Below are 12,220 nucleotides of genomic sequence, written 5' to 3'. Positions count from 1 at the left end.
GTGGGAAACAGAATGGCTTGAAAAACACTCTAGAAAGAATATTTCATACGACATGCTGTGCGTTCAAGTTAACTGTCATGATTCTTCCAAACTGGTCATCACAATCCTAAGCAGTTTATTCTACTGTGACTCTTACTATTTTCATTTTGTTTATAATTCCTCATTATAATAAAAGACATTCAGAGAGATGTTATTTTTCTTTTTTGGTAAACAAATTTTATTTTCTCAGGAATACAACATATAAAACATTTCATTCTATCAATTGTCTACCCCATTCCCAGTTCCTCCCCTCCCTCCAATGGCTTCCCACAATGCTTCCACCCCTGCTCCAAATTACTTCATATCATCAACAATATCAGTTTTTCATCATTACAATCTAAAGATAACATCGTTTGACTTAATATTGATCTAAACATATTAAGTTTTGTTTCACATCCCAGTTCTTTTCCAGATAAATTTTAAAATCATTCCATTCTCCAAAAAACTCATCGTCTTCTTTGTTATTCAGTTTTTTTGTAATCTTATCCATTTGTGCCATGAACAGAACTTTTTGTATCCATTCTTCAACCTCTGGTACCTTTTCTGTCTTCCAAAACTGAGCATAAATCATTCTCGCTGTCACTATCAGGTACCAGAGTAAAGTTTTTTTAGTCGTATTGACTTCTTCCATTTTGAGTCCCAAAAGCAGAATTTCCGGTGCTTTTTTAAAAGAACATTTCAGTATTTTTTGCATTTCATTGTGGACTTTTGTCCAAAAGTCTACAGCTTTCTCACAAGTCCACCACATATGATAAAATGAGCCCTCATGCCTCTTACATTTCCAGCATTTGTTTGACATATTTTGATTCATATTTGCAATCTTCTTAGGTGTCATGTACCACCTATACATCATCTTATAACAATTTTCTTTAACATTAGTACATGTCGAGATCTTAATAGAGTTTTTCCACAAATATTCCCAAGTTTCCATATCTACTTCCTTATTCATATTAATAGCCCATTTTAACATTTGTTCTTTAACAGTTTCATCTTCAGTATACCATTTTAACAACACCTTATACATTTTAGAAATATTTTTTCCTCCTCCACTCTCCCATACCTTTTCAATTTCATTTTTTTCCTCTCTAAAACCATAGTTTTTTTTGTCAGATCTAAAAAGATCATAAATCTGCATATATTTCAACCACTCATATTCATATTCAATTTCATTCTGCTTTTTCATTACCCACTCTGTTCCCTCTTTTTTAATTAAATCTCTATATGGCAACCAGTCTCTACCTCGCTGTCTTGAGTAAGATATCAACACTTCTACTGGTACAATCCACAATGGTCTTAAGTCACTCTGGTACTTCTTATATCTTGTCCATACCATATACAAAGCTTTTCTCACCAAGTGAAGTTTAAAAAAACTGTCCATTTTTATCTTGTCATACCATAAATATGCATGCCAGCCAAATCTACAATCATGCCCTTCCAACCCCAACAATCTGTCATTTTCAAGCTTCACCCATTGATCCATCCATGTTAGACAAACCGCTTCATAATATAGTCTAAGATTTGGCATTTGTAGACCTCCTCTTTCTTTGGCATCACAAAGTATTTTCATTTTGATCCTTGGTTTCTTGCCTGCCCAAACAAATTTTGACAACTCTTGTTGCCACTTGGCCAACAAATCCGTTTTATGCAGAATTGGTATTGTTTGGAACAGGAACATCAAACGTGGTAGGACATTCATTTTTATAACTGATATTCTTCCCATCAGTGATAAGTTCATTTTATCCCATTTCTTAAAATCTTGAGTCAGCTTAGTCCATAATTTCTCATAATTATTCTTATATAGGTCTATATTTTTTGCCGTTAATTCAATTCCAAGGTATTTTGTTTTTTTAACTACTTCACATTGTACCAGTTCTTGTAGTTCCACTTGTTTTTGTTTGATCATGTTTTTACATATAAGTTTTGTTTTATTCTTATTTACGTAAAAGCCGGCCAATTCTCCAAACTCCTTTATTTTTTGAAAAAGCAATGTCAATTTTTCTGTTGGGTTTTCCACCATAAACATTACATCGTCTGCAAATGCTCGATATTTGTATTGGTGTCCTTTATGTGTCAAGCCCTTTATTTCTTGATCGTACTGTATTTTTTGTAAAAGTATTTCCAATACCCAGATAAATAATAACGGTGATAACGGACAACCTTGCCTTGTTCCTTTCTGTACTTTGAAGTTATCTGTCAGTTCTTTATTCACATTTATTTTAGCTCTTTGTTCAGAATAGATAGCTTCAATACAATTTCTAAAATGTTGTCCCGCTTCAATCTTTTCCATCATCTGGTGCATAAAATTCCAATTAAGATTGTCAAAAGCTTTTTCTGCATCAACAAACAGAAAAGCTACTTCTTTTTCTGGGTGCTTTTCATAATATTCAATTGCGTCCATTACTATTCTTACATTGTCTCTAATCTGCCTTTTGGGTAAAAAGCCCGCTTGATCTTCAGAAATTACCGTTTGTAAATAGTTTTTCACCCTTTCTGCAATAATTTTTGCAAAGATTTTATAATCGTTGTTCAAAAGAGATATTGGCCTGTAGTTCTTTACATTTGTTGAATCTTGTCCTTCCTTTGGAATCAAAGAAATAATTGCTTCTTTCCATGAGTCCGGCACCTTTTTGTTTTCTCTTATTTCGTTGGTTAAAGCTTCCAGGACCGGGGAAATTTCTTCTTTCATCTTTTTGTAGAATTTCGCTGTAAATCCATCCGGCCCAGGCGCCTTCCCCAACTTTGTCTCTTCTATTGCCTTCATCACTTCTTCTTTTTGAATTGGACCATTTAATAAATCTTTGTATTCCTTACTTATTTTTGGTAGTGGAATCTCCTTTAAATATGTTTTAATCTTCTCAAGATCAACTCTAGTTGTTTGGAATAGTTTAGCATAATACTTGAAGAAACATCTCTTTATTCCATTAGGATCAACGAACTCTTTTCCATCTTCTATTATTTTGGTTATCATTCTTCTCTCTCTTCTAGCCTTAAGTTGCCAAGCTAAGTATTTTCCCGGTTTGTTCGCCCCTTCAAAAGATTTCTGTTGTAACTTCTTTAAATTCCAATACATTTCCTGATTCCAAGTCTCATTCAGTTGTTCCTTCAGCAACTTTAATTCTTTAATAATTTGCTTTTTTCCAGGCTTCTTTTTTAATTCCTTTTCTTTCTGAGCAATTTTTTCTAACACTTCTGTTTGTTTTTGAAGTTTTTCCTTTTTTTGCTTCACGTTTTGCGAGATGAGAATTCCTCTCATCACCGCTTTATAAGCATCCCATACAATCTGTATCGGTGTTTCTTTATTTAAATTTTGTTGAAAGAATTGTTTCGTTTCTTCCTTTAACATCTCAATTACCGTTTTCTTATCCAACAAGTCTTCATTAATCCTCCACAGAAAGGGTTTTTTCCTTTCTGTGGAACTCCATACCACCGGATTGTGATCTGAATTACATCTTGGCAAAATTTCAGTCTTATGTGTTTTCATTGATAATTCTTCAGACATCCAAATCATATCAATTCTGGAAAAAGAGCAATGTCTATTGGAATAAAAAGTAAAGTCTTTCTGCATCGGGTTCCATTTCCTCCAAACATCTTCTAATTTTTCTTGCTTAACTAATTCAAAAAAATTCTTTGGCAGTTTTCCGCTGAATTCGTTGTCCTTTTGTGGTTTTCTGTCTACACGATCTATTGTCCCATTAAAGTCTCCGGCCATAATAACTTGCTCATAAGTCAATTGTTGTAATTGGTCAGTTATATCCTTAAAAAATTTTTCCTTTGCTCCATTGGGTGCGTACACGTTGATCAACAATGTTTTTTTCTGCTGAATCATTAATTCCACACCCACGTATCTGCCATCTATGTCCTTAAAAATTTCTGTAGGTTGTAACTCCTTCTTCACATATGTCACAACTCCTTTTTTCTTGTTTGAGGCCGCAGAACAAAATTCAATTCCAAATAAAGCATTCTTTAAATATTTTATATCCTGTTTTCTAATATGTGTTTCTTGCAAGCATATCACGTTGCATTTCTGTTTCTGTATCCAATGATTGATTCTTTTCCTCTTGTTTGGTGAATTTAATCCATTAACATTCCATGACAACAATTTGTACTCCATTATGCGTTTTATTTTAAAGTTCTCCAAAGACGTCCGCATTGTCCGCCTTAAATTTATAAAAGTCCATCATCGATCTGATCTGAATCCTCCCACCTTGATACGTAAAGGATAAACCTTGTGGAATCTCCCATCTGTATCTGATGCTCAAAGCTCTGAGTTTGTTCGCCAAGGATTTATACCTTTTCCTGTCTTGCAGTATTGTTCTTGGGAGCTCTCTCGTCACCATTATCTATTTCAAAAGGGACGGTGAATTGCTTCTTGAATATCTCCTCTGTTGTTGATCTTGTTACAAATTGTACAATTACATCCCTTGGTAAATTCTTCTTTTCTGCAATTCTGGAGTTCACTCTATAAATCAAATCAAAGTCTGAGTCCATTGACCCTTCCTCCTCGCCCAGAAAAGCCATTATCACTTCCATCAGAGAGATGTTATTGATAGCTGCCTAGCAACTCTGGAATTCCCATTCTCTGGGGACTCTCCAAAATCCAAGGCTTATTTGGGGAGACATTTAGATCTTTTAATTCACATTGGTTCAGGAACAAGGTGACAAAGGACAATGTTTTTGCAGGTTTAAAATGTATGTAATTTAATATGGGTTTTTTTTAATGATAATTCATTGCTACATGTCCTCTGGTTAAACATCTGAGCTGAACAGGACTGCTGTCAGTTCTAGCCCCGCGCTGGTGTGAGCTACCAAGCCTTGTCCCCAGCTTGCCGCCCACCCAGCGATTCGAAAGCTTCGGCGAGTAGATAAAATGGGTACCACTCCTTAGAGAAGATGGGCACACTAACCCCCCCGGTGGGGGAGGCGTTAGCCGACGAACGGAAGGTCCAGCGCGTGAGATCAAAAGCCTAGAGAGATCTATTCGGCATCATGGCCTGTAATGGGCCATTCTGGCCAGGCGGTGGCAGTGTTGCACTGTAACTGAGAAAGCTGACGACATCAAGCCACGCCGAGGGAGAATGCCATTGGAACACGCCTGAAGCTTACAGCTGTATAAACTCCCCGTCGGCTGCGAAATGTGTGTGATTTAAAGATATATGTTGTCCTCCCTTACCCCTATCATTGTTAGTCCCTTGTAAATACATGAGTAACTGTAAATCGCTCAGAGCCAGCAGCTCTGCAAGGATTGAGCGATTAATAAATCAAATTATTATTATTATTATTATTATTATTACCTGCCCTAAGCACTTGAGATCAAAAATATTTTTGCATTTATCCACTCTATTTCCATTATATCATTAAACATTTGGCATACCTCAGTTAACTGATAACCGCATATTTTACCACAGACAAATATTGTAAAATGTTTTATTAAGACAAGAATGCCACTGTATAAATGGCAGTTTATCTTTTTATTTCATTGTGATGAAAGGGCAGGAACAAGGACTGCTTGCCCCCTAGTTTGCTGCACTCAGGGGAAAACCTAGCCACATAGGAAAGCGATGGCCGCTTATTTGCCACCTGCTGCCATTGCAGGCATCGTCCAATGGGAACATAAGAAATCACTACCGCTTCCTATATTATTTTAGAAATTAATTTCATTGTTGAAACAACAACAGTTAAATCACTTCATTTCTGTAAATAGTATAACCATCAAATTGTTGATGACTGCATTACTTCGTTGTTCTAATGAAGTTCAACACTTTTAACATACTTTACTATTTGCTAGTATTTGACTGGTCAATTGACCAACTGCTGTTTTTTTTAAAAAAAAATTACTGTCAAACACTCAACCTAAACCTACTACCATTTATCCATTTCTGGTCCAACATTTCCTGCATTTAAAAATGCACATATTGATTTATTAGTATGATAAGAGCCATTCAGTCAATCAGCAAGCTATGAAGGATCCATGACAGTTTTTTTAAATTTTGGATAATTAGGACCTGAGCGGATGATGACTCAGCATTTTACCCTGTGAACACAGTAATAGCAAAATAGAAAATAGTTCATGTTTCTACAACAAGCAGCCTGATTGTCCAATGTATCCAACCATCCATGGACTTTGTAGAGTGTGATTTTTCTGCTTTTCCCTTCTGATGTAGTCTACAGAAGACCCTCAGGAACAGCAGTGGGCTGACTGGGTGTCTACAACGGGAGGAGGGAATCTATGGGAATCACAAGCTCCTCTTTCACAAACAGAAATGCCATTCTGTTGGAGAAACTGTGTGCATGGAAATATGTCAGTACATTTGATCTTTTTAACTTTAAAGCTGTTTTCTTAGGAACTCACCTTTAACACTTCACTGCAGCACCTGAGAAACATTTCCACATCAGCCACATGTTCTACTACTTCAGAAGCTATAATGATGTCAAAGGTTTCCGAAGTCTCTTCCACAAGATCTTCTAGTGAACAGGATATATACTGTATTCTCTTGGCTAGAACCGGGTCAAATGATTTATGCAGTTCCGCTGTTCTGATGTTGTCTTCCAAAGGATCAATGCCAGTAACTGAAGCTCCCAACCTACCTAGGGGCTAAGCACCACAAAGATGTGATTCCTTGCTGTATGAGTGAAAGTCATTTTCACTTCAACCAACCAGAAGTTTAGCTGAAGCGAACAAACAACTCAAGGCAAACTTCACTCACCCAACCTAAAGCGTCACCACTGATTTCACAATTTTTACTGTGAAACTTCTCTTTTCAGATTGATTTTAGGAGAAAAGACACAAAAACAATATTCAGCATCCTGTGCTTAGTACATTAGTTATAAGAAAATGTGATCTACAAAAAGCACAGTACATTTGTCATCTGTAGTCTTATCACTTATTTGGCAGCACAGGTCCTTGTTTCTGAGATAATCTTGCCTGATTTCATGAATATTTTTTTTAAGTCAAACCACGTGTTTTTAATTTCTACCCAATACAGTTTACAGTGCATGTTCATTTAAGATTTCCCCAATTAAAATTATAACAATTTACTAATGAAAGTTTGCCCTGAAACAAACAAACCAGGCTCAATAAAACTAGTGGAACAGAGAATCTCCACACAAAGTATGCCCCCATCTAAAATTTTAGCCCCCCCCCAAATAAATATTTTCAGTTGCAGTGGTTTAATATCCTAAAAACAGTTAAAGAGCATTCTTCCCAGAGTAATTTTTGGGACTATTAAATACAATAATCTTGAAACTACCAATAAAAGAATATTGTTATGCGAGGTCATGGGAGAATAAACATTATTCTTAACACTAGGGTTTAATTCAAATGAAGTTTAGAAACAGAATTCATCATCAAAATGGTAATCTTTACCTCAGTCAACAGTCCGCCACCACAACCAATATCCAGGATCTTCATGCCAGACAGAGGGCTTCCCAGAGGACAATCATTTCTCATATTGAGAACAATATCTCTTACACAAAATGCAAAAAAAAAATGCTTTCATTAAACTTAATTAGGGCAGTTAACTAATAATGGGCTTATTAGTAAACTGACGTTTCTTTAAGAAAAACTGAACAAATTTCAAGAGCTTACCAAGCACAAATGACTAATTGTTGTTAGGCAGGAAGACAATCCCTGTTTCACATTCCTTGTTGCACCAGAGCCAATACAACCACCAAAGCCAATAAGTAACTTGCAGTGCCACTGATCAAAACAGGTTTCCACTGATCAACTCAAGCAGTACTTGTTTGTAAAATTATAGCCCAATTATGGTTAACTGCTTTTTAAATTTTTGCTTCAGCCTATTTTTAGATTTCTGGGGGGGAAATGGTAAAAACTGATAAGATTCCAAAATGTTACCGAATAAATGGAACTCTAATATCATTCATGGAATGAAGGGCTGAATATTCTCCTTGCTCATCCCACCATTTGTGTGCCAAGAGCTGGAATTTCTTCATCTCTTTCGGATCCACTGTTGTGTGAGAAGTGCTGAATAGCTGGCCTGTGAAGGATCTAAACAACCGAAGTAGGCAGAAGCACAACGGGAATAAAGTAGGTGAGAGCTCAAAGTACAAAGGGAACTTTTTTTTTTCTGTAAAAGGAAATAACAGTAAACCTAGTATTTCTTTGACATTACTGACATGCTGGGTTAGGGAGCTAAACTCAACATATTCTGAATTCAAAGTCTTGGTTACAATCAAGCCTACCTTACTACATCCTCTTGGTGTAACTTGTTAATTGATTGCTATATGGGGGAAATGCTGATGCTGTCAGAGCTTTTTTGTATTAGGGAGGAAATGACAAATTTCTAATATTATGGATTTGGTAGGGAATGTCAATAGCCCTAGATTTCATGAAAAAAGTAGACAGCAAATAACACTAAAACTTTGAGACACCCAAAATACCTGACTGGCAGAAGACACAGGACAAAAGAAATTCCTTCTGCACACAATATGCATAAGAATGTCAGAGAATCCAATGTTGGATCAGGCCAATGGCCCATCCAGTCCAACACTCTGTCACACAGTGGCCAAAAATACCATCAGGAGGTCCACCAGTGGGGCCAGGACACTAGAAGCCCTCCCACTGTTGCCCCCCCCCCAGCACCAAGAATACGGAGCATCACTTGCCCCACACCAAGAGTTACTATGTATACCTTGTATCTAATAGCCACTGATGGACCTCTGCTTCATATGTTTATCCAATTTCCTCTTGAAGCCATCCCTGCTTGTAGCTGCCACCACCTCCTGTGGCAGTGGATTCCATGTGTTAATCACTCTTTGGGTGAAGAAGTAGTTCCTTTTATCCATTCTAACCCGACTGCTCAGCAATTTCATTGAGTGCCCACGAGTTCTTGCATAGTGAGAAAGGGAGAAAACTACTTCTTTCTCTACCTGAAGAACTTGGTTCCCAGTGGTGAACTATCTAGCAGAAGAAGAAGCGATTCCAAACAACTCTTATTACAAAGATCTGTTATATTTTTAAAAGGGCTCTTAAGGGTTGAAAAAGTTGATTATTTCATAGCGTCGATATATGTTATGAATGTACTGTTGTATATATTGTTCAAAATAAAAAACACTTATTGGGGGGGAAAAAGTCTCTGGTTCGGGTTGGCTCATCTCAGAGAGATGAGGGGGTACCTGTTGCTTTTCTACAGGGAAGTGGATTGAAATTGTCCACTGAGAACATGGCTAGTGACATGGACTGCCTGACAAGGTCTCGAGATAGCAAGAGGAAGGTGGCAGGCTTAACCAGTATGGGAAATTACAGCTGTTTCTATACCAATGCTCGAAGTGTCCGAGGTAAAATCGGGGAGTTGGAGTGCTTGGTGTCGGAGGGAAAAATAGACATTGTGGGTATTTCAGAAACTTGGTGGGATGAGGAAAATCAGTGGGATACGGTGATTCCCGGTTATATATTATATCGGAAGGATAGGGGGGGAAGGGTTGGAGGTGGGGTGGCTCTGTATGTCAGAGAGGGTATAAAGTCCAGAAAGATCGAGAGGCTAAGAGAATTGGATTCGCTTCTTGAAGTTCTGTGGGTTGAAATAGGGGGGCCAAAAGGAAACTTAACACTGGGAGTTTGTTATCGCCCACCGGATCAAAAGATAGAGGAGGATTATAAAATGATGAATGAATTAAAGATAGCAGCTAGACAAAAACACTGTGTCGTAATAGGTGATTTTAACTACCCACACATTGATTGGGTCAATATGTGTTCTAGTCGAGAGAAAGAGATTGAGTTTCTAGACACTCTAAATGACTGCGCTATGGAGCAGATGGTCATGGAACCTACCAGGGGAGAGGCGATCCTTGATTTGGTCCTAAGTAACACTCAAGACCTGGTGAGAGATGTAAAAGTGATTGCACCGCTTGGGAACAGTGATCATAATGTTGTTGAGTTCAACATTTGTACAAATAGGGAATTGGCCAAAAAGACTCACACAACCACTTTTAACTTTAAAAGGGGTAATTTTTCTGATATGAGGGGACATGTGGGGAGGAAACTGAAGGGAAAAGTAGAAAGGGTCAAAACCATTGGGGAAGCTTGGAAACTGTTTAAAACTACAATTCTAGAAGCTCAAATAAAATATATTCCGCAGGTTAGGAAAGGCACAAACAGGTATAAGAAAAAGCCTACATGGTTAACAAACAAAGTAATGGAAGCTGTAAAAGGTAAAAAGGATTCCTTTAAGCGGTGGAAAGCTAGTCACAGTGAGGCTGATAAAACAGAACACAGGCTATGGCAAATAAAATGCAAGTCTGTGGTCAGGCATGCAAAAAGGGAATATGAGGAGCATATAGCAAAAAATGTAAAGACCAACAATAAAACTTTCTTCAAATACATTAGAAACAGGAAACCAGCCAGGGAGGCAGTGGGGCCCTTGGATGACCAAGGGGTAAAAGGAGTACTGAAGGATGATAGGGAAATGGCTGAGAAGCTAAATGCATTTTTTGCCTCCGTCTTCACTGTGGAAGATGAGAGGTGCTTGCCCACTCCAGAGCCGCTGAGTTCGGGAGGGGTGTTGAAAGACCTGAGTCAGATTGAGGTGACGAGAGAGGAGGTCCTAAAACTGATAAACAACTTAAAAACTGATAAATCACCAGGCCCAGATGGCATACATCCAAGAGTTCTGAAAGAACTCAATTGTGAACTTGTGGATCTCCTGACAAAAATATGTAATCTCTCCTTAAAATCAGCCTCCATTCCTGAGGACTGGAAGGTAGCTAATGTCACTCCCATCTTTAAAAAGGGTTCCAGAGGAGATCCGGGAAATTACAGGCCTGTCAGTCTGACGTCGATACCGGGTAAATTGGTGGAAACCATTATTAAGGAAAGAATTAGTAGGCACATAGATGAACAAAACCTATTGAGGCAGACTCAACATGGGTTCTGTAAGGGAAGATCTTGTCTCACTAACCTGTTAATGTTCTTTGAGGGGGTGAACAAACATGTGGACAAGGGGGATCCAATAGATATTGTTTACCTTGACTTCCAGAAAGCTTTTGATAAAGTTCCTCATCAAAGGCTCCTAAGCAAGCTCAAAAATCATGGGATAAAAGGACAAGTCCTTTTATGGATCAAAAACTGGCTAATTAATAGAAAACAGAGAGTGAGTATAAATGGGCAGTTCTCCCAGTGGAGGGGTGTAAGCAGTGGGGTACCACAGGGATCAGTACTTGGTCCACTGCTTTTTAACTTGTTCATTAATGATTTGGAGTTGGGAGTAAGCAGTGAAGTGGCTAAATTTGCGGATGATACGAAGTTGTTCAGGGTGGTGAAAACCAGTGAGGATTGTGAGGCACTCCAAAGGGATCTGTCAAAGTTGGGCGAGTGGGCGTCAACATGGCAAATGGGGTTCAATGTGGCCAAGTGCAAGGTGATGCACATTGGAGCCAAAAATCCTAACTATAAATACACGTTGATGGGGTCTGAACTGGCAGAGACAGATCAAGAGAGAGATCTTGGAGTTGTAGTAGATAACTCACTGAAAATGTCGAGACAGTGTGTGACTGCAATAAAGAAGGCCAATGCTATGCTGGGGATAGGACGTCCTTCTTCACCCAAAGAGTGATTAACACTTGGAATTCACTGCCACAGGAAGTGGTGGTGGCTACAAGCATGGACGGCTTCAAAAGGGAATTAGATAAGCATATGGAGCAGAGGTCCATCAGTGGCTATTAGCCACAAGGTATAGATAGGGACTCTGGGGCAAGTGATGCTCTGTCATCTTGGTGCTTGGGGGGGTCAACAGTGGGAGGGCTTCTAATGTCCTGGCCCTACTGGTGGACCTCCTGATGGCACTGGTATTTCTGGCCACTGTGTGATACAGAGTGTTGGACTGGATGGGCCTTTGGCCTGATCCAACATTGGCATCTCTTATGTTCTTATGTTCTTATGTTCTTACCTGCTCTATCCCATGCATAATCTTGTAAACCTTTATCATGTTACCCCTCAATCGTAATTTCTCCAAGCTAAAGAGCCCCAAGCGCTTTAACCTTTCTCCACAAGGAAAGTGATCCAACCCTTTTATCATTCTAGTTGCCCTTTTCTGCACTTTTTCCAATGCTATAATATCCTTTTTGAGGTGTGGTGACCAGAATTGCACACAGTATTCCAAATGAATACTGAGAAGCTCCATACAGTCAGTCAAAACAAGACCTGGAGCTGACTGTGGCTCAGATTATG

General features: G+C 38.4%; 1 protein-coding gene across 1 annotated transcript in view; it reads right to left on the bottom strand.

The window, feature by feature from the left end:
* Positions 1-12,220, bottom strand: part of COQ3 (coenzyme Q3 methyltransferase) — a 28,359-nt gene that overhangs the window by 3,488 nt on the left and 12,651 nt on the right. The window contains exons 3-5 of the mRNA XM_015424908.1: positions 7,892-8,044; positions 7,403-7,502; positions 6,389-6,631 (exon numbers count right to left, since the gene is read on the bottom strand). Of these exons, the coding sequence (XP_015280394.1) occupies positions 6,389-6,631; positions 7,403-7,502; positions 7,892-8,044 (496 nt within the window). The remainder of the gene's footprint in view (positions 1-6,388; positions 6,632-7,402; positions 7,503-7,891; positions 8,045-12,220) is intronic.

This window comes from Gekko japonicus, unplaced genomic scaffold (assembly GCF_001447785.1).
Source record: "Gekko japonicus isolate JY-2015 unplaced genomic scaffold, Gekko_japonicus_V1.1 scaffold1454, whole genome shotgun sequence".
Lineage (NCBI taxonomy): Eukaryota > Metazoa > Chordata > Lepidosauria > Squamata > Gekkonidae > Gekko > Gekko japonicus.
Note: the sequence above shows the minus strand (reverse complement) of the source record. Positions and strands in the feature narration are given on the sequence as shown.